The following is a 24852-nucleotide window of genomic DNA, read 5'->3' as shown; positions in this document are numbered from 1 at the left end:
CGATATTGAAATGAAAAGGGGAAATCAGGAAATATTACAGTTCAAAACGATAAAAAAAAAAGATGCGCAGAGTGACGTGGAAGTCGTCTGGGTACGTTACATGGTTTTTGGGGTTGGGCGTTAACGTTCATTTGAAAAATGAATAAAAGGGGCGGGATCTCGCCGATTGAGGCATGACGTCACGCCAAAAGCAAGATGGCGCTTTTTCCGTTCGAAAAATTCGTGGTTCTCAAGAGATCGGTCGGCAGACGTGTGTGTGTTGCAGTAGACCCCGTGTTGTTGAGTGTTTTGAGTGTGTTGTGCCCGAGAGGCGAGTGAGGAACGAAAAGAGCGTGTCATTTCAACATTCACGGCTTCGGCCGTCTATATTCCACTCGTAGTTAAACTGAGAAAGTTTTCCCTCCCTCTACTCGCCTCTTGTTATAGTTGTGGTTTTCTTTTCCAGAGCTGTCGAGCCCCTGAAGTCACGACAAAAGCTATCAACATTTCGTCCGACTCGCAATTCGAGCCTCACAGGTAATAATCCAAGGAACATTTCCCTACCATTAAAATCTGATGGGATATTGGAGACAAAAAGAAAAAGGTTTTGAGTGTTTAGGAATGTGATTTATCATTCCCACCATTACATCCCATTCACTTAACCCTTTCTTTTCTTATCCCTTCTTCCCAAAAAAAAAAATGGAAGAATTTCCATTTGCCCGCCAATTCTTGGATTTCCGGTAAAACATTTATAGAAAATGTTGAATTTCATCATGTTTTCGGATATTTGATTACCCAAAATTGTCATCAACACTGGGCGCTCAATTTGTTCAAGTTTTCGAAACGATCAAGGAAACGGTTGGTGGAATCTTTTCCCCCCTTTTTTTTTTTTTTTTTTTCGAACGCAAGAGTCTGCGTTGTTTCCCGCCCGACGCTAGACGCGCTGCCTGTCCATTTTTTTATTTTGCCTCGAGGGGGTCCACAGAATTTTCAGTTTTGGGAGGTTTTGGTAGGCGGGGGCCCGAAAAGCTAGCGAAGAAGAAGAAAGAAAAAGAAGGGGGAAAGAATGGAATATAGAAGTGAGGGAAAGGAGAGAGAAAAATAAAAAAATAGGAGAAGCTTATTTGACCACCAGCGCCCGCCCCAGTTCGTTCGCTCTCTCTCTCTCTCGCCCTTTGCTATTATTTGGGAGAGCGCCCGTAGGGACAAACACCGTATGTGTATGCAAGAAAAAGGGAGACCCGACGACGACGTCGACGACTTTTGTGAAAAGAAAATAATAAAAATTTTTTAAACCAAGAGACCATAGAGATAGGGGGAGAAAAACGGAAGAGGGGGGGGGGTTGTGTGTTGCATGAATCCCTTTTTTTTGCACACACACACATACATTTACGTGCGGACCGTGTAATAAAAACCTTGAATTGCTCCATTCTCTCCCCCTCTCTTACTTGGTCGTCGTCTTCTTCTTGTGGCCCCCTTTTTTTTTTAAAGTCTACACATAACGCTTTCTCGTGAGACTGGACTGAAAAACCGGTGGTGGTTTGTTAGTGGGGAGGACCGTGGCGAGTGAGAGGAACTTTTTTTTTGGCGTTTCTTATTTTTTTTTTTCCCTCCGACGACGAACTGTTGTCTTTTCGTGCGTGAGCAGTGTGTAAAAAAGGGTTATATTACACTTTAGGGGGCTCAAGAGTGGGGCGAGTGAGTCTTGTGTGAAGGTATTTCTCTCATCCAGCAGTAGTATACACACAAGTTGACCACACATCTCTTTGTGTTGTTTGTTGAGTGAATCTCCTCAAAGCAATCAATTTTTTGTGTTTTTTCCTGTGGATTATTACCATTTTCAACCAAGACAGTGCCTTCAGAGTGTTTTAAATAGTGGCCTGAACTAAACTGGATTTTGTTTTCTTGTCTTGTGTGTTTGTGTCTGTGTGTGTATGTGTGTCTGCCTCTGTGTCAACACTCAAACACAAAAATAGGTATGGCAGATGGAGGGGAAGAGGCTGCTGCACGAGTCAGCAGTCCACAACACCTTGAAGAATATCACCGTTTGATAGAACTGGGACTGGACAGAAGGGTTGCTGAAAAATTGGAAGAAATTTACAAAACAGGTAACATGTCGAGTTTGAGAGCTCAGTGTTGTTGCGTTTCTTAACTTGTGATTATTTGTTTAGGTAAATTAGTCCACAGCGAGTTGGATGACCGAGCCTTAGATGCATTGAAAGAGTTCCCTGCGGATGGTGCCCAATCAGTGTTGTTACAGTTTCTAGACTCAAACCTAGAGCATGTTTCAAACAAGTCTGCCTTTCTTTGTGGTATAATGAAAACCTACAGGTCAGTCGATTTGCATGTTTAGACTTAATTTTCAAATCCCTAACATCGCTGTACAATTCAAACAGGCAAAAAGTCAGAGCCCTAGGCTCAGCTACTGCCAGCGCTGGACTTGGCACAGCCAGTGGTGCTGCCGATACATCATTTGACTTGAAGCCTCTAGGAAAGGGACCAGATGAAGAAAAAATCAAAGCAATCTTGGACAGGACTGGCTATAAGCTAGATGTCACAACAGGCCAGAGGAAATACGGAGGTCCACCGCCAAATTGGACAGATCCCCCTCCACCCAATGGTTGTGAGGTAAACAAGCCCTAGCACCATTGTATTCGTTAAATCAAATCATCAAGTCTAAATCCCTCAATCTGTACTTTCCCCATTGCAGGTTTTTTGCGGCAAAATTCCTCGCGACATTTATGAAGATGAGTTGATTCCTTTATTCGAAAAGTGCGGCACCATATGGGACCTTCGACTCATGATGGATCCATTAACAAACCTAAACCGAGGATATGCCTTCGTCACCTTCACCACTACGGAAGCAGCTCAAGAAGCCGTCAATCAGGTAATCCGACTTGCTTCAGTCGCTTATAGATAAATTAACCAGTTAGAATTTTTTAACATTTAGTTGAGTATCTTGGGTTTGAGAAAATAAGTTGTTGTTTGATGATGAGTGGATGCTTTTGGTTGCTCCAAGCTGGTTGCTGTTGACCATAATCGGACATGTTAATTTTTTCATTTTCAAGAAGAAAAAAAGAACATTTTCAGTTCCGTTTGCTTAAAGTATTTATTTTGAAATGGCGGGAGGGGGAAAGAGAGGGAAAGCGATTTGCTTTACTTAGTTAGTGTAGAGTCTCGATGCAAAGATTAACCGGTGATTGGGTTGCTATGTACACACACAGCTGAATGATTTGGAAATGAAAGGCGGCAGACACCTGAAAATTAACGTTAGCGTCCCAAACCTGCGCCTATTTGTGGGCAACATTCCCAAGTCCAAAGGCAATGCCGAGATCATGGAAGAATTCAGTAAAGTTACAGGTAACACAACATGACACATCCCCATCTTTTTTTGTTTTTCATTCTCCCCCCTCAACAGAAACCCCCATTATTTCTTAATTTTTTCGTGTTTTTCAATCCTATACTTTTATTCACTCTCTCTCTCTCTCTCTCTCTGTCTATCTCTATCTCTCTCTCTCTCTCGACACTTGAACACATTATTTATTCACTTCCTGGACAGCACGTTCGTCTCCTCTCTTTCTTTTTCTCTTGATTCTTTTAGGTCCAGCGTACGGGAATAGCTTAGGATTATTGGCAGCTGTCGATTATTTTTCACTTTTCTCGTTTGAAACTTAGGAAGCCATCGGAATCGAACAGTTCCATCCATCATCAATTGCCCCCGTCCATTGTTAACATATTTGCTTGATACTATCGTCAGTGTCGCATACACTAGCCAGTGGAAAGGCGGATAACGCTGAAATTTGATGATGGATGGATGTAAAAGTCCTTCCCTAATCGATTCTGTGTATCGTTTTGAGGGCTTCGAATCATATTTTTTTAATATTTACCCTCTGTACATTTATTATTTATTTATTCAGTTTCTGGCTTTTATATCTATATATATTTTTTTAGGGGTTGAGAGGGGGTGGGAGGCATTCGCATCGTACAATAGATTACATTCTCTGTCAGAGATCTGACATTTCTCTTTATCCGGCAGCTTTTGCGTAGCGTATTATTATTCGTTTTTTTTTCTTGTTTTATTTTTTTTTTTTCTTAATTATTATTATTTCTTCCTTAATTATTTATTTTGTTTCATCGGAGGTCAAAGATATTTTTGGAGGCTTTGGTCAGCTTTGAGCAACCGCCAAACCGGATTTGTTTCTTACTGCTCTGTCGGTAGATTTTCATGCTCTTTTTTTCTCTCTCTCTCACTCTATTTTCCATTGGTTTTCATTTGTTTTGTTTTTTGTTTCTTTATTTAAAAAAAAAAAAAACTTTAAAACTTTCGTTTAAGTACCGTAGTAAGAAAAAATTCAAATTTGCGCGCGAATCCTATCGTACCTACAGATCAATGGGAATATCCGGTGGATGAATGAATCGGTGATTGAGTGTGTGACTGTGTTGCTAGTGTTATTATTATTTTTAATGGCTTGGTAACAGTGAAGGTGGGGGAAGGTTTTAATGTCAAAGAAGAAAATGTAGTTTTTTTTTTTTTTTTTTTTTTTAATTTGCATTTATGAAACAATATTCGATTTTTTGATTGATTTATTCTTGGTGGCAATGATGTGTGTATGTGCGTGCGTATTGTGTCTTGTGCCGTCCGTTCGGCGACGATACAGCTCAATGGCTGTGAGATCCGCAAAGGCCGGAAGGTGGGCGTGACCATCTCGCACAACAACCACCGGCTCTTCGTGGGCAACATCCCCAAGAACAGGGACGGGCATCAGCTCTACCAGGACTTTGACAAGTTTGCACGTAAGTTGCTCGAAAACGAAATCGATACAAACAAAAGAACGAAGACAAAACAAACCGTCACCGATTTTTTCCTTCGACTTCTACCCCCCCACTCACCAAACTACCAAACATCAACCTCCGTCTGACCGAATCCTCGATTTATTTCGTTTTTTTTTTTAATTATTATTGATCGCTTTTTTTTTGTTTCCGCGTGACAAAAAAAAATCCTGGCTCGGTGGATTCACGTTTGTTTTTTGAATGATGCCCTCTCTTCCAATCCTTATAAATGTAATCATTTTGGACCCCTCGTCTTCCCCGACAGACCGTTTTGGTGTGGAACTTGCTTTTAATTTAATATGCGATTTTATATTTATTATTTTTTTTTTTTTTTAGCTTAAACATTTATTCATGAAACATTTTGAAAGAAAACGATTCGCGCCTGATTGTTATTATTAGTAAAACTTTGTTATTTTTATTGCTCGAAGTTCTACCCCCTTCAGACTATGGATTCGTTTGGCTTTCAATTTATTTTTTATTTAATTTTTTTAAAGCATGATCTCTAGGTTTATCCTTACAGCCTATCACTTACTACCTTTCTCTCACTCAATTCTTTTCTATTTTTTATTTTTTTTTCCCTCTCCGGATCTCACTTCCCTAACTCTGACCCTATCTGACTATTCGAATCTTTTGAGAATGCACTTGCCCCATTTATTTTTTTGAATGACATTGTTGCTCATCAATAATCTTTTAAATTATTATTTTTTTTTCTTGAATTATTTATTACCTTGATGGTGTTGATGGGTTTTTATTGGTTACGTCAACAGCTGGCCTAGCGGAGGTAATTATTTACAGTTCACCGGACGATCGGCGGAAGAATCGAGGTTTTTGTTTCCTCGAGTACGACTCGCACAAGTCGGCTTCTTTAGCTAAACGACGCCTGAGCACCGGCCGTGTCAAAATCTTTGGATGCGACATCATCGTCGACTGGGCCGATCCGCAAGAAGAGCCAGACAACGACACCATGTCCAGGGTAAGTCCAGTTCACCAACTCTCGTTTGTTTTTGTTTTGTTTTGTTTTGTTTTGTTTCAACGTCTTTATCTCATTTGTTTATTGATCTGAAACGCAGGTCAAGGTCTTGTATGTGCGCAATTTGACGCAGGATTTTACCGAGGACAAATTGAAGGAAACATTCGAAGCGCACGGTGCGATCCAGCGTGTCAAGAAGATCAAGGACTACGCCTTTGTACATTTCGAGGAGCGCGACGACGCCGTGCAGGCCATGGATGCGCTCAACGGGCGCACGTTGTACGGCGCCAACTTGGAGGTGTCGCTGGCCAAGCCGCCGTCGGATCGCAAAAAGAAAGAGGAGATACTGAAAGCTCGCGAGCGCAGGCTGCTCCAGCAACAGTTTGTCCAGCGCGGCGGCAGTGGTCTCGTTCCAGTCGTATCGCCTGCCTTACGAGGCGCGCGCCCTGCCATCCGAACCGCAGGCACCGTCCCCTCACAAGCTGCTGCTTCAGGAGCCTTCGCTTACGGCCGAGGTAAGTTGAATAGGATTTTTTCTTTTTCTTTTTCTTTCCTTTGAAATCAGTGACACTCAATCCCATTGTGTGTGTGTGTGTGTGTGTGTGTGTAGATTTTGATTTTGACTACGGATACGGTGCCTATCGAGGTGCTTATCCCGATTCTTATTTCAATGGATATTATCCTTATACCGGTGGTGACTACTATTACGACTATCCAGCCCGCGGCGGTAGGGCCAGACCAGCTCCAGGGGTAGGTTTCAGCAGCACTTCTCCTTTTGTTTGGTGCTTCCTGTTTTGCAATTTATTTTATTTTTTATTTTTTTGTTTTTTAACGAAATATTAAAATAGGCGCCCCGTGGTGGTCGTGGTAGAAGTGGAGGCGGTGGCCATCGAGGTGCTGGAAGTGGTGATCAACGAACGTCAAGCCCCGCTGGCGGGACAAGTTCGAGATGGAGAGCATCTGGCGGATCTGAAGGAGCGACGGCCATTTACTCAAGGGGAGGCGGAGGGAGTCGTGGCGGATGGAGAGGGGCTCGCGGAGGAGCGTCTTCCGGCCGACCTCATCCCAGGTCGGGCCAACCCAAGAATTCTGGCCGGGAAGAAAGTGCCGGTGGAGGTGATGGATCGCGTCCGCTAGATGAATCAAGTAATTTTTATTTCTTTCCTTCTTTACTTCCTTTCCTTATTCTACGATTCGCTTAATGCCCCCACCCCCTCCTCTTAGTTAAATGATTTTTTTTTTTTTTTTTTAATTTTAACCCAACACCTTTTTGTTTGTTTGTTTTTCTTCTTTTTTCGCGTCATCTGATTCGTCGATTTAATATCTCTTTTTTATTTTCTTCTTTTTGACGAACGTGGTTGATATTGACAGCGTTCTTTATGCCGTAGGAGAATTTGGAACAGGAGCGAGGAGCAGCAGTGGAGCACGAATAGGAGGAGGTGATTCAGTTGCCATGGGAACGTGGCGTGCGGATGCTCAACAGGGAGGGGCGAGCGGCGCAGAAGATTCCGTTTGGCACCAAGATTCGTACGGGACACAATGGAGCTAATTTTTGTTGTTGTTGTTGTTGTTTCCAGCTCGTATCGCCGTCATCATCTTCCGATTTCCGACATTTTAATTTTTTTATTATTATTATTTTTTAAAATTCCCCGTATCTGGCGGTGGACAACGTAGGAAAATCGAAAGGCCGTTTCGTTTCAGCTCCTCTCTCTCTCCAACGCAGCAACCACCAACCCCCCCGAAAAAGGGAAAAAACATAAAAGACACTGCCCGTTCACCGCCTCCTTCTCCTCCTGCTCCCCAGTTCTCTTTTTGCATTTGTCGTGTGCATGTGTGAAGAAGGTTTAAAACTCTCGCTGTGATGCCGTCGAGGCTCCATTCGATATGCTCAGACGTTCGTTTGTTTGTTTGTTTGTTTGGGGTTTGATCTTTTGTTTGTTTTTTTGTTTTGTTTTTTTTTTTTTTTCAATTTCTTATTCGGGTTCATCTTTAGAGTCTTTCAATCTTCGGCCCAGCTTTTAAAGAAAAAACGAAAACAAAAAAGGAAGAGTTATTAGAGTAGTGGGTGTAGCAGAACAACACACAGACACAACAGTTAGATCGGTATAGTTTGTAATAGCATCTCCTTTTCATTTTATTTTTATTTGCCGCTACTTTAGAAAAAGTATCCCCTTCCCCCGACAAACTCTCCGACAACAGCAACAGAATGCGCAACTTGCGCTTTTCTTTCATTCATCCCCCCTGCCCTCTCCTGTTCTCTTTATCTCTTCCTCTTTTGATTGTTAAAGTTTTTTTTTTTTTGGTTTTTTGTTTTGGTATTTTGCGTAAGGATCGTCCCTCTTTGATCTCTCAGCTATGAGCTAAGGCGGGTATGGCCAAGCCCTCTACCCGGTCGGATGGGGAAGAAAGGAAAAAAAAAAAAGAAATTAATTTTTTTTTTTTTTTTTTTGGGTTTTGGTTTTTGGAAATAAGCACAGAAAAAGAGATAAGACAACGACAGTACAAAAAACTGCTTGGGCACGCCACTACCACCATTATTGCCACCCTCGTGTCTCCCCCCCCTAATCGTACATGGACCCCCATAATGCATTCTGTATTAACCCTTTTTTCCCCTCTCAAATGTCTTCATCTTCTTCTTCCTTCTTTTCAATTTGTCATGACGCCACCTGGTGGTTAATTTGACAACATTGAAGGTAAAAATACCTTTTTTTTTTTTTTTTTTTGAATTTTGAATTTAAAACAAAAAGACAATTTTGTTGACACAATACCCATCCAGGTTGAGTGATTTGCATTGGGACAAAAACAAACAAACAAGCATTTCTTTTTCTCTCCCCGGTTAAAAATAACAAAGGAAAAGAGACACACACATATTTAGTATAGAAAGACAAAGTAGTTGCCTAGTTGAGAATAATAGTAGCATTAGTAGTTTCCCCCCTTGCGATTTTCTTTTGTTTCGTGATTTGCGAAATCGAGGAAGAAAAAAAAAACAAATTATTTGTCGTTCTTCGTTCGTGAACGGGGCCAGTGGCACAAAGTGCGCAGTTTATTTTCTCTTTATTAGATTTTCTCTCCCCCATCTCTCTACGAAAAATTGAACTTTCTTTCAACCACCCCCAAAAAAAAAAACTGTTAAAACACATTTTCACATTTATTTTGACTATAGAATTTTTTTCGGTTCAGTTATCCGCTGGCCAATTTGTTACTAAACGAAAAATTTGAACCCAAAACGAGCACCCCCCGTCTGCAATTTTTGTTTTGTTTTTGAAAAACCAATTGGACATTTCAATTGAAATTCTTTTGATTTTTTTGGCTTATTCATATTATTATTTTTTTTTTCGAGATGTGTTATGTAATGATGGGAAAACTGCGGCCCCTCCCTCTCTATCTATTATATCGTTCTGTTTCCCCCCCTCCTTTATTTTTAAAATGCGCTTTTTTTTTCTTTTTTCTTTCTATCCATTTCCTTTTTTTTTTTTTTTCTTTCATTTTGTTGTTGGTTGTCGTCGTCTTTCACGTCTGCGATTGTTCTTGTGCCGTTGAGTACACCATCAAAAGAGGAACGTTCGATCCGGCACGACATTTTGATTTCGAGACAGCTCTCCGCCTTGTATGTATGTGCGTATGATGTGCTCTCCCCCCTCTCCATTTTACGTTTGTATGTCTCTCTTGTTTTCATTTAATTCTCACCCGCCCTCCTGCGTCTATCTATTGGTCTCTAATTCAACCGAGTGAAAATGGAGAGTGTTGGCTCTCTCCAAAAAAAAAAAATTCTTTATTATCTTTTCCCTAATGTGTTTTCTCATTCAATTTTTACTTTCTTCCTCCCCATTTGAATTTTTTTTTCTTTTTTTGCCAATGTGTATAAGTTTCTTCTTTGAAATTGCATTTTTTTTTTTTATATTTTGGTTTTGATCCAGCTGAAAATTTTTGGATGCTAAGTGGAAAGATACCCCAGTGCTCTTCATCCGCCGCAACCCTCCCAGTTAAATGTTCGATGAAATTTAAAAGACAAAATCAATTTAATTCCCGGTCCCCCCCGGCCCCGCCTTTTTTTTTTTTAGAGGAAAAAAAAAAAAAAAGATATTTTTGTGTTCCGTCACGTTTGACGTGTATTGCGGAAGCAAACCTAAAAATTGTTTACCTTTTTTTTTTTTTTTGAATTTTTTTCTCTCTCTCTCTTTTATTTCTCTCTTGGAATAGATTTGCAACAATGCGACGTGTTCATCTTCTTTTTTTGTTTTTTGTTTTTTGTGTGTGTGTGTATAAAATAATAATAATATGCAGAATCGGACCGGTGATACACCCCAACCACCATCTCTTTGGATATTGGATAGAGAAATTCTGATATTTTTTTTTTTTTCTTTCTTTCTTTTTTTCACTGATAGCAATTTTCCCTCCCTCTATACACTCCCCAAGAAAACACTACCACACCCATTTATCTCTGTCTTTGGTTTATTACACTAAAAAGTTTTTTTCCCCTCTCTCCCCATTCGTTACGTTGTTTTTATTTAATTTTTCCCTTTGATTTATTTCCTTGGTATTTACCCTATCATCAGTTCTCATGTTTTGTTTGTTTCAGTTTCGGGTATGAACGAAGTGAGCAAAACACGCTAATTGAATCTTGATTTTGTGTGTGCAAGATGCAAGTGAAACATTGACGAAAAGAAAACATAAAATTATTGAAGAAAACAAAACAAAAAACAAATGAATTTCTAACCAACATTTCTTGATTATTGGCTAACACCCACCTTTAATTAAAAACCAGAGATTAAACAACAAAAAAAATGAAACTGGTTTATCAAACGTGTCGCATGTTGTTTGGCTGAACGTTGGAATGAGCTCACGTCGGCACAGAAAAGGGTGAACATATTCTCGTTTGAATGTACAACCATTTAACCTCGCTGAATTTGCGAGATAAAATACATGCAAAGAATGTCTCCTTTGATTGAGATTGCCATTGTTACACGCATCAGCAACGCCGATTTTAGTTCGTTTAAAAACTATTTTCCTCGTCCATCGGTATGTGTCCTTCCCAAGCGAGTCAATCTGCTTCGTATAGCCTTCGTGCTCAAGTCTCTCTTGTTTGATATTGGAATATTTTAGTTATTCACATCAGAGAGAACCCCGTTCGTATTTTTGCATAGTTTAATGTTCGCATTTTCCAATCCTTATTTGACGACAAAGACTTTTTTTGTTTGATTTTTTTGGTGAAGAACTGTAATAGGAAAATCCGGTTTTCTTCGCATCCGAAATGCAAAAACACTCACTCTTTTTTTTGCGAGGGGGGAGGGGTAGTGGATTTCTCCCCCGTTTTTCTTCCAGATTTTTTTTTTTATGTCTTTTCCTCCTCCTCCCTTTTTAGAGCGGTCTATTCAATACTGCGATTCTGGTTTTCACCACATTTTTTTTTGCCCGTTGGTATTGGAAGAAACGAATCAAACTGTCGTCAGAAGCTCCCCACCTTTCAATCGGGAGCGCATAAATAACAAGACCCCCAAAAAAATAAAGGTCCTGTTTTCCTGCTCCCCTTGGTTTCTCACGAATCCACCCCTTAAAAATCCCACACACACTGGTGCAATGTCCGCGTTATTTTTTGCATGTTTTGTTTTTTTTTTGCATATTATTCGTTTGGAAGAAAAAAAAACAAACACGTTCGATCGTCTCTCGAAACGTTCACACGGGAGACGCGCACACACGGGGTGGGGTCCATTTCCCATCTTATGCAAATTGTTTGACACATGTTCTTCTGTTGGCAATCTCAACCACCTTAAAACACCTTTTATTAGCCGCCTTGTACTCGATTCGATGTTGTTTCTAAATGATAATGCACAAAACAAGAAATTAAACCACAATAAAATAGCGTTGCATTTAAATCATTTTGAAAAACAAAAAAAAAAATTTGATTAGATTATTGCTCTCGAGGCGAAAGTTCGTGTTTGATACATTTTCACTGCTGTTTTGAAAATAATTGGTAGCGAAGGTTGTTCGTATACCAAATGCCTGTAATCCTTACATTCGCGATGGCAGACGTATCAATACATCAACAGATGTCGGCCCCCTTTCGTCTTGAGGAACACGTCATACATATCTTTTTATTTTGAAAAATGTATGGGCTGGAATAAATAGAACAGCAGTGACATGTCAAAACAATTCGAGAAAAGCGGCTAGACAAAGTTCTAGAAACTCAGACAGGCCCACACAAAATCTGACTCTCTCTCTCTCTCTGAATTGTATATTATGACTGAGCTTATGTTATAGATTCTTTAATCCACATCAACATTGAAAATCGTTGATACTTAATCCGCATTTCTTTCCTATACAGTGGCCGACGATTGTAGATCTCGATGATTTCGATTAATACCAGCGCCAGTTTAAGATTTTCCTATTCATTAGCATCGCATTTGAAATGATGGATGGATATACGTAAAAAGGATGATCACTCTATAATAACGATCTACGACGACGGCTTGAATAAATTATCGTGTTTCTATTCCTGTAATCATATAAGAACGTGACCGTTACAACGTCTCTGCTATCCTAACGATGGAAAATGCAAAAAAAAATTGCCAACGGATACGTTGATTTTTCGTACCGGTCGCTTAAGTATATGGGACAATGTCTTCCGGGCGGCAATCATCTCTCAACTTTCCCGCTGTTGTTACGAATAGTTGAAAATAATTGAGATGCAGATATGGCCACAGGCGTGGTACAAGAATGGGAAGAAGATTTCCATTAGAGACGGTCTTTCCCTCCCCAAAAAAATAAACTTCTTTTATTCTTTCCATTTACGGTCTGTAATGAATGAAATGCATCAAGATCTCGTTTTTATTTTTATTTTATTTTCTCCCTCAATTCGTCCATTCATATTCATGTGTTTTTTCTTTCTTTCTATGTTTAAACGTTTGGGTGCCAAATCGGTGATGAGGATGAAATCATTCGAAAAAACATGCGAGAGATAATAGGAAGAAGAAGAAGACACGACCATCAAGAGATGTTAAGTACATCCCCCACCGGTGTACCTCCTCCTTCCGCGATGGCAGTTTCGCAATTTTCCCAGGCGCGTTCCAGCACCGGTCGCATCATTGCACCGTACACTGTGACTAAACACCCCCCTTTACAACAAAAAAAAAATGGACAAAACATCGTAAAAAAGAGGGAAAAAATCAAGAACCAGTTGAGGATAACCAATGGCCATCAAACGTTGCCATTCATCCGAATTTTGATGTGTCGGATTGGGTGGAGCCAAAACTCGTGAGCTGCGCATGTTACACATGGAGCACACATGCATGAATAATATATACGACCGTTTGCTTTTTCTATGTATATGTGCATAGAATATAATCCCGGCATTATTCAGATTTCTTTCCGTTTTTTGGACATGTAGCGCAAAAAAAAAAAACATATACAGGAAGAAGAAGAGAATTTGACGTGATGCTTTATTATGGCCAATGTGCAGACTTAGTTCACATCCTGCAATTATACATATTTTGGGGTGGCAGCTGGAACATCTCTGCTGTTGTTATCGTGTTCTGCGGTAGTCGTCATAAAAACGTAGACTTTCTCTTTTTCTATCTCGTCGCATCCTCCTTTCTTTTTTGTTAATATCTGTATATATATATCTACCTTGGAAATCTATGTGTGAAAAATGTGGGGTACCAAAAGTCCGTTGGTAACTTTCACCTTTTATGAGAATCCCCTGCCACAACGAATTTGTGTGTGTCACAAGAAATCAGTCATAAAAACGAGCCTTTTCTCATGTGAAAATGATGTGCCATTATTATGTTGATGTGCAGCATCTGGTTCTCGACAGCCAACTGATTTTTGATTCGAATTGCAATCCAAGCAAATAATATCACGTATGTTTTTCAATGTTTGTTTGAACCACCGGAAGTGTTTCTGCACTGTTGATTAAGCTGCAGATGGACGTGTCATCCCGCTATCGATTAAAACCATCATTTTATCAATCAAAACATGTCCAGTGTTTTATATACGCCATTCATTCCCACCCCCCACTTTATTGATCTTTAGGTTGACTTGTATTTTTTAAATGACATTGTTTTTACAACTAACGAAAAAAAAAATAATTAAATAGGGTACCATCGCTGTGTGGAAAGGAAAGTATCAAATTGCAGTTTGGCTCTCGCCAGCAAGTCTGTCATTTTCGTCTCCGGGAAGACCTTATCATCACATCAGCAGATATGTAGAACGTATAGGGTGTAGGGTTGATTTGGTTACTTGATCTTTTTAATAGATATCAGTTAACCGCATGCTGGTGCGCGCCTGGTTGCCTTTTGTGTTCGTCCGTTTCCGGTGAATCCTCGCGGAACACCTGGAAAGGAAATCAGCAGGGGAGGGGCAACTTCTTGCGCATTGAGGTAAGCGCGAAATTTTGTCCAATTTTACTATGAAAGGATGTTTACCGTGGGGCGTAAAGAAAATTGGGTTAACGTGTTACAAATGTACATAATCTTTTCCTTTTTTTTCTTTTCAAGCACATTCTTTTGTGTTTATTGCTGTTTAATAGAATTGAAACTCCCCTGCAAACGTTCGTTCAAGATTTCTTAAAAAGAAGACAAAAGTTAAAAATAAATGGCGAATATTAACCATAAGTTAGTGATAGCTAAAACCACTTTTGGGATAATCACGAATCAAATCGGGAATTCTATTTTTTGTGCATCAGGTGACGCAATGAAAATTGGCATCGTTGTCACGTTAGTTGGGTTTGTTTGGAAACAACAATGTCCTGTCACGGTTGTGCTCGAACGTTTGGTTTTTTAACAAAAGAGGTAAACAAGTCTATTGTTGTCTCAATTGACTAGTTAATTAAGCTGTTTTAATTTCAGTACGGCTGCGAAAAATGCGGGTTTGCGTATTGTTCCAAGTGCCTTGTCAAGAAAATGTGCAAGAGCTGCTCTGCCATGAAGCCGATTGTTGCACCAACTCCGCCCTTAGTGTCGCAAGAGTATGTTGTGCCACTGTGTTGGAGTTAAATCCTTTCCATTAAATGTCTAATTTGCCTACAGGAAGTTGGAAAAATTGGTGAATCCCATCCAAAATCCAATAATCCCAATTCCCCCTGTTGTGCTAGAAGAGTATGTTGTTACATGCTAGCAAAATCTTTTCTTTGCATTGTAAAGTTTAATATCAATTGTGTCTTAGGCGGTTGGAAAAGCTAGAGAATCCAAATAGAAATCCTATAGTTGTGTACACTGAAGATACCCGCATGACCAACCTTAAGAGAGGACTGTCTGTAGAAGATCAACAGCTTGTTGATCGTCTCTCTAAACTTAAACATGAAATTCGAGAAATGAAACAGGATATTCCCAGTCAGTCGGAGATTGAAGAGCGTTTGGCAAAATTGAAAGGCATAGATCCTGAAGTATACAGAAAGCCACCAGCCATTTTAGTCAAACCCAAAACAAATAATGTTGATGATGCAACAGCACTGATTAACCAAATCAAAGAAGAAGTAGCCATTGACAGGCAGTTTGATGTTCCATCTGAGATTCCAGTTTTTCAATCAGATGAGGTAATCTATTATAAAACAGTTTCACTGATTTCTTTGTCTTCTTTTCTTCTTCTTGTTTTAAACAAGCATTCAACTGAAGATGATGTTGAGACTCTGTTGCAAAACGAAGCAAAGGCAATTGATATTGATGCTCGGCTTGCTCTAGAAGGCTTAAAGAAAGATAAAGAAATCCAAGAAAGGTATTGCATTTGTAATGTTTTCAAAGATGAGGGAAATAATGGCTCTTTGTACACTAAACCGATAGATTGAAGAAACTCCGGCTTGACAAAGATACAAAAAAAGAAAAAGTTAACGACGATAAATCCAGCAACGAAGCCGAGGATTCCGGAGATGAAGATAAAGAAGCGGCTATGGTTATTGAACGAGTCTTGGAGGAAGAGCGGCTGGAATTAGAAGACGAAGGAATATCTGCTGATGATGACAGAGCAACTGGAGAAGATGAGCTACCTTGGTGCGATCTCTGCAACGAAGATGCTCAGTTGAGATGCTTGGGTTGCGATGGAGACTTGTATTGTCGCCGTTGCTGGGTAGAAACTCACGGAGATCACGAGCTGAAGCGACATCGAACCGAAAACTATGTCGCCCCAAAATGACCATCTTTACCAATCTCTAAAGTATGTCCCTTTTTCCCTTTAGGCTAGTAGATTATCGATTGCCTCTTGCAACCATGGCCTTCGTCATCTTTAAAACGTGATTTGTCTGAAATTGTGATAATCTGTATGTCTAATGAATATTAATGGATCTCCGTCAACATTAAATGATGGCTGCAATTCTTTAATCTACTTCATTCGGCCTATGCGCAATCGCGTAACACAAAAGTGTAGGTGGAATTGACAGGGGCTGTAGGGTCGAACGTTCGAATGCCGAGGCAGTGAGAGATTCTTTACCAGACGCATCCCACAGGTTCTTTCCGACTGTCTCCAATTCCGCCATGGCTACGTACCAGTTTCAAAGAATCCTGCTCCTGGCTGTTGTGATAACTAACAGTTTCCGGTTCAACGCAGCCACATTCGATCAACCAGATCCCAGGGAACAAATGGATGCCTCTCCGATCTGCGTCCGGCGTCCGTACACGTTCAAAGTCAAGCAGGAAGATTCCCATGGCCGTTCCTGCTGGGATGTTGTCACCGTCACGTCTTGCTGGGGTCGCTGTTCATCTAACGAGGTAAATGATTCTATAATAATTAAACTATTTCCGTTTTCTTTCATTATTTTCATGTTATAGATAGCAGATTGGCGTTTCCCGTTCAAACGTTCGCAACATCCTGTCTGCCAGCACGACACAACCCAATCGCGTGTGATCGCTTTGAGAAATTGCGATGTGCAAGTTGAGCCGGGCACGTAAGTTGTGTGACACATTTCTGTTTAACAGTGGACTTGATTCTGTTGTACTTAATTAGAGAATCTTACGTGATCTTGGATGCTGTTACCTGTCGCTGCGAAGTTTGCCATTCTGACATAACCAACTGCGAGGGCCTGCATTACGATCGGCGGACAGCAACCCGTCGTCTCCATTAGGACGACCAATCATCGAATTACAACAGAGCAACTCAGCGATGATCGACACCGAATCTTTCACATTCTTCTCCCAAATAAATGTGTATATTCTATACTTAATTATTTGTAAACTCGCCGTAAATACACGCGACTGGAATCATAATCATTGTATAATTTGATTGCACTCGTTTTTCAGTTTCATGCGTGTATTAAAGATAAGATTTAGGATCAATTAATATCATTGATCCTTTGTCAAAATGGTGGATTATATAGTTCAATCTTTTTTGCAATGGAAGCAGGAACATGTCTTGGCTGATTTGAAGGTGAAATCGCGAGGACCTCCCAGACACATAACTCTCACTGTTACCTATTAATGCCAAGGTCAAATTTGAATTTAAAAACAAAAACTTATTCAGCTTTAAATATTACATCTTCAGACGCCATGATGTTGCAGCATTGGCCGACCGATGTAATCAATTTTGTCGGGATTCTTCAACAGAGCCTCCCACGAAGACGGCACCGACCAAGATTCGCAGTAACCGCGGCACGCATTCGTCGTGATCATGAACGCAACGCAGTCGGGTATCGTGACGCGTCTTGTATGACCTATGTAAATATTTATATGTGCATTTAAAAAAGAAGGAATGTCATTTCAATTGGAGTTTGGGAAAAGGTTCTTGGCAAGTCACAGTGTGAAGGTTAAAGTTCTGGTTAGATTATGGAATTCGATGGTTTATTGAAAGGGCTGTCGCCTGGAAATCCGAGTAGCAGAACTTGTCAGAGATTGCCGTAATTGAGTTATCGCTGTCGTGCATTTATAATTGAAAAATTTATGGGTGTTGAAAATCTTCGAGATGTTATCCAAAAAGAAGAGGCCATAGTCGCAAAGGAAGACGGTCATTTCGTTATGCATATCTGTCAACATGTTCTACGTCTTGTTAGGCCAATGAATCTATAAATCAAAGAAACGACCCGCACCGAGACGAGTGTGGGTGTCTTTCTATAGGCCCTCGCTTTGGTATTACCATAATCGACTCTACTTGACAGTTTGGGATCCCTTATGACACGCACACTCGAGATTACGTATCGTACAGTAGCACTTTCTATTGCACATTAAAAGATCAAGTCTTGATGTGTCAAGTATATGCAAAATGTAAAAATTATTTCTTTTGTGCATTGCAATGAGCTTTTGCTAAGCTGAATTCGTTTTGAACCAAGCGACAATTCGCGCAAATTATACTAGCAAAATTGGAGCATTAAATCGGTTCGTTATTTCTAGGCTATAGTATTACGTTATTAACCTATTAATACGTACCGACTTGGTGACAGCCGGATAATTCTCCGCGATTTGAACGGATGGACACGTTGATCTCGTTCGGTTTTCTCATTTCGGCATTGGAGACGGTGAGCAGGGCAGCCAAGGTAAGCCAATAACAAGCGCAAACCATATTTTCTAATCTTAAATGATGTAACACTGTCTACTCAAAATGCTGGAAATTAAATACTTGTTTTCTAACAAATTTTTTTATTTTTTAAATGCTAAGGTGATAGGTGATGCTGGCGCTGTGGTATAAACGTGATATGAGCCAGACAAGAAGCCTACTAAGTATAATGGTCCAACCGTACGCTTTTGAGGAACCCTATCTCAGCAACTTGGAAAAACCATTAAATATCGGATCGGCGCAGGCGCTATAAAATATTAACCCTCTACGGTAAAATTTATATCAATCCACGTTCATGCGTCATCTTCTTTAATATAGACTGCTTGTGAGTTTTGTAAGATTGGTTTTGGGTGCAGGATTGCTGTTGGAGTGTACAAGAGTAAAAATGAACAATTTACAAATGTAAAAAGAAAATGATGTAACGTTGAAATGCTAAGACGACTTTGAGTTCAAATAACTCAAAAACTATGAATTTCACGTAAAAATGAAGCCGACTTTCGTGATCCTTGTTAAATTTTAAATGCAAATCATGTACATTTATAGCTACTTTAAATTTAGAAAGTATAAAAAAATTGGTAAAAAGTCTGGCTTATTTTTTAAACCCTACTTTTTCACTAAAATATCGGGCTCAAAATTTCGACTCGGACTTCAATGAAATCTAAACTATTATAACTAGAATTAAACGCTGGTTCCGAATAAATTATTAGTTTTCCTGTTACTTGTGTAGTTCTTGAATAAAACGGAATCAAAGTAGTTTTTAGAACAACTACTTTGAATTCAAATAACTCAAAAACCACAAGTTCCACGTGAAAATAAAGTTGATTTTCGTGATTATCGTTGAATTTTGAATCGAAATCATGTACTTTAAACTAAATCTAAATTTTGGCCAAAATCGAAAAAGTGGGAAGGCTATAATACCCTTACCACTTTTGCCAAAATTCGTGAAAAATGACATCTCGTAGAATTCGATGAAACTCACCTATCATGATCAAAATTGAACGCTGATTTCTAATATTGTATTAGTTTTCTCGTTAGTTATGCAGTTCTTGAGTAAAATTGAATCATGTCGTCATCGAAGTTCTAGATCTGAGTGTGTTTTGAATAGGACGTTTTTGTGATTAGATAATCACGACATAGCATCACACAATGAAGACTCGTAGACTACCATAAAGACAGAAGGAATAACGTTTTTTAGGTTGACATTTTTTTAAAATGGACTTTTGTTTCGAGCTCACGAAGACAAAGAGTGTTAGTGAAAAGGGTGACAGCCTCGTTGTGGTATTTCTTTTTATTTCGTTCCTAGAAAAAAGAGGGGAAAGCTCATCTACCCCTATCGTAATACGCTGAAAAGAAGAGGACAAATTTCGAAGAAACAGGTCAAATTACAGGTTTTGGGTGAAGTGGGTTCAGGCATGCCAAAGGAATATGTCAAAAGAGGGGGGGGGGGAGGGAGAATGTCACGAGAATAAGAAATGAAATCTTGAATGGCAGCGTGTATTGGATGTCACCTGATTATTATGGGTTGTTATGCATACATAGGCCTATGCAACTCTTTTGATTCAAAAACCGTCTAAATCAACCAACTGCCTGAAAAGATAAAAGAAAGGGTTAAGACGATCGTCTTTTGATATTCAGACACGGCATTTCTTTTCATTTTGATTACTGAATAATGGAAGGCAATTGAGGAGCGCTGTAAATGCATTCATGGCCGCAATGCAAATCTGGTGGGAATTCAATAAATTGTAAAGCCGCAGCATTAGTTGGCCGTGATTTAAAACCCGCCTCGTACAGCTATAATAGGGTTTAAAATAAAGGTAAACTTTATTGAATTGAAAGACACTATATACTGGTTAGGTAAAACATAGTCTGTGCCTTTCTGGTTAGGAAAATGGGGACAATGCGATCATCCCTCGCATGAAGGATAAGGGTGGGGCACTCGACGCCGGCTATGTGAACATCACTGTCAAATGCTACGTTGTTCGTTTCCAGCCTCTCGGTGAAAAACCGGTCGACGACAGACAAAGGCCTATAGATCTGCAATGAAACGTATAATTAGACATCCTATTGGAAACAGGATCTCCGTTATTGAAACCTTTTGACGTTGTTACGTCTATTCTGCTTAGATTGGGAGATAATACCGTACTAGAGTTAGTGGGTGATTTCGAAACACATCACGGATATTATTGAACGGCGATTCTAAGATCAAACGATCAGGTGATTGTTTGACAGCACACAAACTAGCCACCATTTTAATGGCTACTCTGCATTCAAATTTCAATAATGATTTCAAGGTGTTGATACGGAAAATTTAAAAAGGTTTAAACACTCACGCACTGCCCAGCGAATGGCCCCATACAATGACTGTTGATTTTCCAGAGAACAGTCGAATGTATTCGTACACACGAATGGCGTCAATTGTAGCCACGTTTTCTGACATCAAAACTTGCGAAGAATCAGCAAAACCTAGGGACACGTCAATGCAACCGTAACATGTGCAAGTGAATGTAAACTTACCCCGATAATCGAAAGCTATGACGTGATAGTTATGAAATTGCAAGAGTTTATAGAGTTCCACACGATGGCCGGTGGCTCTAGAGCCGGAATTCCCATGTAAGTACAACACGATCGGATTGCCATTAGCTAAAGATGTTTCAGTGTTTTCAGAAAATGTGTCAACCAGGTCTCGAGGTAAGACATGCCTTAAAGTGAACCATAGAATTAAGAACTAGAAAGCTTTAGCTTTAGACTTATTCTTTACCAGACACCCACATGTACTTTGGGCGCTGTAGGAAGGTAGAAATTCCTCGTCCCTTGTAATCCGTGTATTTTCGGTTGGCTATAATTCACTTTGATTGGCCATCGCAAACCTACTGTTGAATATCAGACAATTTAAAAAAATTCTGCTAAGTAACAACTTGTTTCGTCTTACTAGTATAGGGCAAAAAAACGAGTTGCCGTTGAAAAGCTGCAGAGTATCGGAATATTAATGGAAGCACTACGTATATTATAGTAATGATAACAACGGCTGCGAGAACTAAATGATGCATTCCGGTGACTTAGGACTAAAAAACTAAATATTCAAGTATAGTTTAGATCAAAACATCACAACTTTGTGTTTAGTGGTCCTTATCAGTTTCGTGCGCTGTTGGCTTTAGTGATTGTTTGCAATACAATGTTCAAGGACATTTGTTATTTATACCTTTTTTTAAATGACGGTGGTGATTCAACGGTACGTCTGGTGTACAGTGTTGGGAATGTATAATTTCATTTGGATGCAGACTAGGAGAAATATTGGGGAAACAACGGACACTTGTACGGAGAGAACGGTTACTGCTAAAACGGCAAGAAGACATGATGATTAAAACAAACGGACCCGTTTCGATTCACCCGGAGAGAACAGGATGTGAGGCACATCAATGTCATGGTAGTATTTAATGCATTGCATAGTTCCAGGTTGCACTCGATTAGGATAATCTCATTTCGGCTCCCTCCCCCAAACAAACAAAAATAATAATCTGTTACGGCAGTAAAATCAGCCGCCCGTCAACTTTAAATTTTGACAAACCAGAAAATGAAATCCAACGCGAAGGGAAGGCTCATACGATGTTATCTAGACGATTAGTTGGCTCCCGGATTTCCGGCTGTCTAAGCCTGAATCGATATACTCACTGTTTAAAAGAAAAAGACATTTAGAGTAAATAAAATTATAGAGGAAAGAAAAATAGATAAGTTACTGAATAATGGATGGTAATTCTGGCGCTCTGCAAATGTACTTATGAGCATAGCCAAAGTCTTGGTGGAATTCGATAAATTGCACAGGAGGCCATCCTGCAGGTCGGCTGTTCAATGCCTCTTCATAAAGCTAACAAACAATTGAATGAAATAACTTCAACCAAACAAATACATTTCCATGCTAAAAAGCGACTACCTTTTTGGCGAGAATAATGGGAATCACTGCGTCATCCTGAGCATGCAGAATAAGAATCGGGCAGTCAATGCGAGCAATATGTTTATCGCTGTCGAAGGCAAGATTATTGGCAACTAGGGGCTCGGTGAAGAACCAATCAAATGCAGGAATAGGTCTGAATATCTAAAAGAAATAGAAAATTAAATATGATACCAGAGCTTCTTAAATACTGTACCTCTCAACCTACATAAGATAGCGGGTGATTCCGGATTTCATCCCGAAGGTTGTTAAAGGGAGATTCTAAGATTAACCGGTTTGGTGATCGTTTATCATCGCACAGCTGACGCACTGTTCTTGAAGCCACACTATGGAGAATTTTTATTGATTATTCCACTTGTTAACATTCTATACTATTGCTATATGAATGCTTACCCAGTACCAAGGGAATGGCCCCATACAACAATCATAGAATCTTTGGAGTACTTTTTTATATAGTCATATACTGCAGTTGCGTCGGTGACTGCTCCGTCCTCAGACATATAAGTTAAAGTGGAGTCAGCATAACCTTAAAGTATCCAATTATTCAATAAGGGAAACCAAGAAGCTGTTGACTATGTGTGGAAACCTCTATAGTCCATAGTGATGACATGATAGTTCAATGACTGTAGAATTTTGTAAAGTTCAATACGATGACTGCCAGCCCTAGATCCAGAATTGCCATGTAGGTAGAGGATAATTGGATTTCCTACACCAAGTGCTTCTTCAGCTGTTTCAAATTTCACATCAATTAAAGATTCTGGTAAGACATGCCTGATGATAAGATTATAGATACATACAGAGTGTAAAAATCTTAAGATGTTTTTTATCAGAAATAGTACTACCAGACTCCCACTTTAACATCTGCATCAGTCTCCAAATAGAGATTGCGTGCTCCATTCAATCCTTCTGAACTAGGGTCACCAAAGTCTACCCCCACTGGCCATCGTACTAGGAAAAGTTTAAATCCAGTTAAAAAACCAAACATTAATAAATTAAATAGCATTATTACAATATGGCAGGAACACCAGATGCCTCTGGAAAGCCGGCATGAAGCGGAATGACAATGGCACACATATGTAGAGAATAAAAAGGATGAGCCCTATAATCTGCATTAGGGAGATGATGGATCTAAAATGCAAAATGTTATAAAAAAGCCAAAAAGGGTGATTTCAGCAACAAATTGTGAGTGTTTATACATAGCATACGAGGCACTGCTGATAGTATTACCGCTTCACTAGCCTAATCCTAAAGAATGGTTTCATAGGAAATCGGGTCAGTGAAGATGGAGCAATAGTGCAATGATGATTGTAGCCCGAAGTCCTCGGAAAATATCAAGACAGTCAGTGAAAGTCCAAACATTCATGACATATTATATGATCGCTCAATCACTGTGCTCACTGTTTCCTTATTTTTCGTCTGCTACTTTATTTTACAAAGAAAGATTACTTAGAGCTACAAGGCTACAAAAGATGTGGAGATAAACTGGAACGTCTAGGGTCTAGCAATCATTCGGCAAAACAGTAAAAAATCCCCGAAATTTTAAACGCTAGATCTTCTAATGACGTTATTCGCGAACGTCACTACATTTATTAGTAGTCAATGTACTATCAGCTTCTCAATTACGAATCAGACAGTAAGCTGTTTTACTATCAACACACACTAAAGTTTGATTGGAGGATTAGTATTTAAGCCTAATGAGACAACGGATATCTTCGTGGATATGAACGGCCATTATAGACAAATGCGTCTAGACGAAATACGTCTGAGCTCATCGTGGACGTGCATTTGATTTACCCTAACAAATTTAGAGTGAATTTTTTAAATTCTGAAACGTTCCCAATAATAGCTCTTCTCTGTTCACACAAAACTAGGCAGGGGATAAGAAAACATATTTTATTTTCATTCTTATGCACGAGGTGGTTTCAAGTTTCAAGCAAGGCCGATTTGAAAATGCCGCGCGACTTTCAAATTGTGGATTTGGCAACATAGCATGGATCTTTCTTGGATTGTTAAATCGTTCTCAAATACAGATACTCTTTTCACATTTATACAAGTAGTGCTGGGTATTAGGGTCATTATCGTAAATGAACACTACTCCGAACATTGTTTATTAACTTATAAAATCGGAATATGGGTAGTAAAAATGAAAGAAAGTTTCAAGATTTCGTTAAAAGTACTAGTGATAACGCCAAAGCTGTTTGGCTTTATGGAAACTTCATATACATGTGTGAATCAATTTATTCATTAAGATCATACTTCACAGGATCATTTCTGTAGTATATCTTGACTTGTTTCCCACCAGAAACATGTCTCCTTTCAATCCACGATGACGAGTAACGACGCTGGCTTCTGAGCGTGAAGCAGGCAGTGAGTGTAACCACTTCGGTGGTATCTACTTATAGCCATTGAGGACCGTTTCTGGGACACCTTTATGGAGTCCCGGAAGGAAGTCGGCGTGTTCAGAGTGGTATGGATATAAATACAATATAAAAGGTAATCAATATTCTTCGGAATGTTAGAACAAATCAGTAATGCTCACAAGTAGTTAGGAAATTAAGCACGCTCGGCTTTTCCGCTGCCTTTATAGTAATCTACTTAAGAAAATGCCCTTGAATGTTTTTGAACAAATGCACATATATAATAAGAAGCTGATAAATTA

The 24852-nt window shown here is 39.5% G+C and overlaps 6 protein-coding genes and 1 non-coding gene across 20 annotated transcripts; 4 read left to right on the top strand and 3 right to left on the bottom strand.

Moving 5' to 3' along the window:
• Window positions 1–253: 253 nt before the first annotated feature.
• On the top strand, window positions 254–10468 carry LOC116921651 (heterogeneous nuclear ribonucleoprotein Q). 5 transcript variants are annotated; one of them, XM_032927984.2, is made up of 12 exons: window positions 254–379; window positions 446–516; window positions 1956–2087; window positions 2151–2310; window positions 2376–2607; window positions 2690–2866; window positions 4638–4773; window positions 5577–5782; window positions 5880–6294; window positions 6390–6529; window positions 6628–6925; window positions 7168–10468. In XM_032927984.2, the coding sequence occupies exons 3-12, from the start codon at window positions 1958–1960 to the stop codon at window positions 7326–7328; spliced, it is 2055 nt and encodes a 684-aa protein (XP_032783875.2). In that variant the 5' UTR covers window positions 254–379; window positions 446–516; window positions 1956–1957; the 3' UTR covers window positions 7329–10468. The 5 variants fall into 5 exon arrangements, with proteins under 5 accessions (XP_032783875.2, XP_045028233.1, XP_045028236.1 ...); XM_045172298.1 differs by lacking the exon at window positions 4638–4773 and adding an exon at window positions 3204–3339 and having other exon boundaries at window positions 261–516; XM_045172301.1 differs by having other exon boundaries at window positions 261–516; window positions 7151–7311.
• A 3950-nt stretch (window positions 10469–14418) lies between these two features.
• Window positions 14419–16066, top strand: LOC116921646 (abscission/NoCut checkpoint regulator). Its single transcript, XM_032927977.2, has 6 exons — window positions 14419–14565; window positions 14623–14741; window positions 14803–14871; window positions 14939–15308; window positions 15375–15487; window positions 15553–16066. The coding sequence occupies exons 1-6, from the start codon at window positions 14518–14520 to the stop codon at window positions 15899–15901; spliced, it is 1068 nt and encodes a 355-aa protein (XP_032783868.2). The 5' UTR covers window positions 14419–14517; the 3' UTR covers window positions 15902–16066.
• A 146-nt stretch (window positions 16067–16212) lies between these two features.
• Window positions 16213–16968, top strand: LOC116921647 (thyrostimulin beta-5 subunit). Its single transcript, XM_032927978.2, has 3 exons — window positions 16213–16473; window positions 16534–16649; window positions 16709–16968. The coding sequence occupies exons 1-3, from the start codon at window positions 16240–16242 to the stop codon at window positions 16824–16826; spliced, it is 468 nt and encodes a 155-aa protein (XP_032783869.1). The 5' UTR covers window positions 16213–16239; the 3' UTR covers window positions 16827–16968.
• Window positions 16969–16993: 25 nt separating this feature from the next.
• Window positions 16994–18425, bottom strand: LOC123471237 (thyrostimulin alpha-2 subunit-like). Its single transcript, XM_045172293.1, is given in 4 exon segments — window positions 16994–17172; window positions 17235–17279; window positions 17281–17411; window positions 18121–18425. Coding segments are annotated over 4 exon segments (402 nt in total). The 5' UTR covers window positions 18254–18425; the 3' UTR covers window positions 16994–17079.
• Window positions 18426–19727: 1302 nt separating this feature from the next.
• Window positions 19728–21600, bottom strand: LOC116921644 (lysophosphatidylserine lipase ABHD12). Of its 6 annotated transcripts, none has more exons than XM_045172290.1 (8): window positions 21447–21600; window positions 21006–21117; window positions 20762–20946; window positions 20578–20710; window positions 20391–20508; window positions 20120–20281; window positions 19911–20038; window positions 19728–19834 (listed from the first exon to the last, which is right to left on the bottom strand). In XM_045172290.1, the coding sequence occupies exons 1-8, from the start codon at window positions 21598–21600 to the stop codon at window positions 19807–19809; spliced, it is 1020 nt and encodes a 339-aa protein (XP_045028225.1). In that variant the 3' UTR covers window positions 19728–19806. The 6 variants fall into 6 exon arrangements, with proteins under 6 accessions (XP_045028225.1, XP_045028223.1, XP_045028221.1 ...); XM_045172288.1 differs by adding an exon at window positions 21177–21317 and having other exon boundaries at window positions 20578–20946; window positions 21447–21582; XM_045172286.1 differs by having other exon boundaries at window positions 20578–20946.
• Window positions 21489–23621, bottom strand: LOC116921642 (lysophosphatidylserine lipase ABHD12-like). 5 transcript variants are annotated; one of them, XM_032927971.2, is made up of 10 exons: window positions 23421–23621; window positions 23203–23321; window positions 23036–23141; window positions 22780–22964; window positions 22587–22719; window positions 22402–22519; window positions 22176–22337; window positions 21982–22109; window positions 21813–21915; window positions 21661–21762 (listed from the first exon to the last, which is right to left on the bottom strand). In XM_032927971.2, exons 1-9 carry the CDS (start codon window positions 23453–23455, stop codon window positions 21858–21860), a joined length of 1044 nt encoding a protein of 347 aa, XP_032783862.1. In that variant the 5' UTR covers window positions 23456–23621; the 3' UTR covers window positions 21661–21762; window positions 21813–21857. The 5 variants fall into 5 exon arrangements, with proteins under 5 accessions (XP_032783861.1, XP_032783863.1, XP_032783864.1 ...); XM_032927970.2 differs by having other exon boundaries at window positions 21489–21915; XM_032927972.2 differs by having other exon boundaries at window positions 21489–21915; window positions 23390–23620.
• An 818-nt stretch (window positions 23622–24439) lies between these two features.
• On the top strand, window positions 24440–24662 carry LOC116922204. Its single transcript, XR_004393927.2, has one exon. It is a non-coding gene; the product is annotated as a small nucleolar RNA U3 (small nucleolar RNA).
• Window positions 24663–24852: the final 190 nt, after the last annotated feature.

The sequence above is a fragment of the Daphnia magna genome, linkage group LG4, assembly GCF_020631705.1.
Source record: "Daphnia magna isolate NIES linkage group LG4, ASM2063170v1.1, whole genome shotgun sequence".
NCBI lineage: Eukaryota > Metazoa > Arthropoda > Branchiopoda > Diplostraca > Daphniidae > Daphnia > Daphnia magna.
Note: the sequence above shows the minus strand (reverse complement) of the source record. Positions and strands in the feature narration are given on the sequence as shown.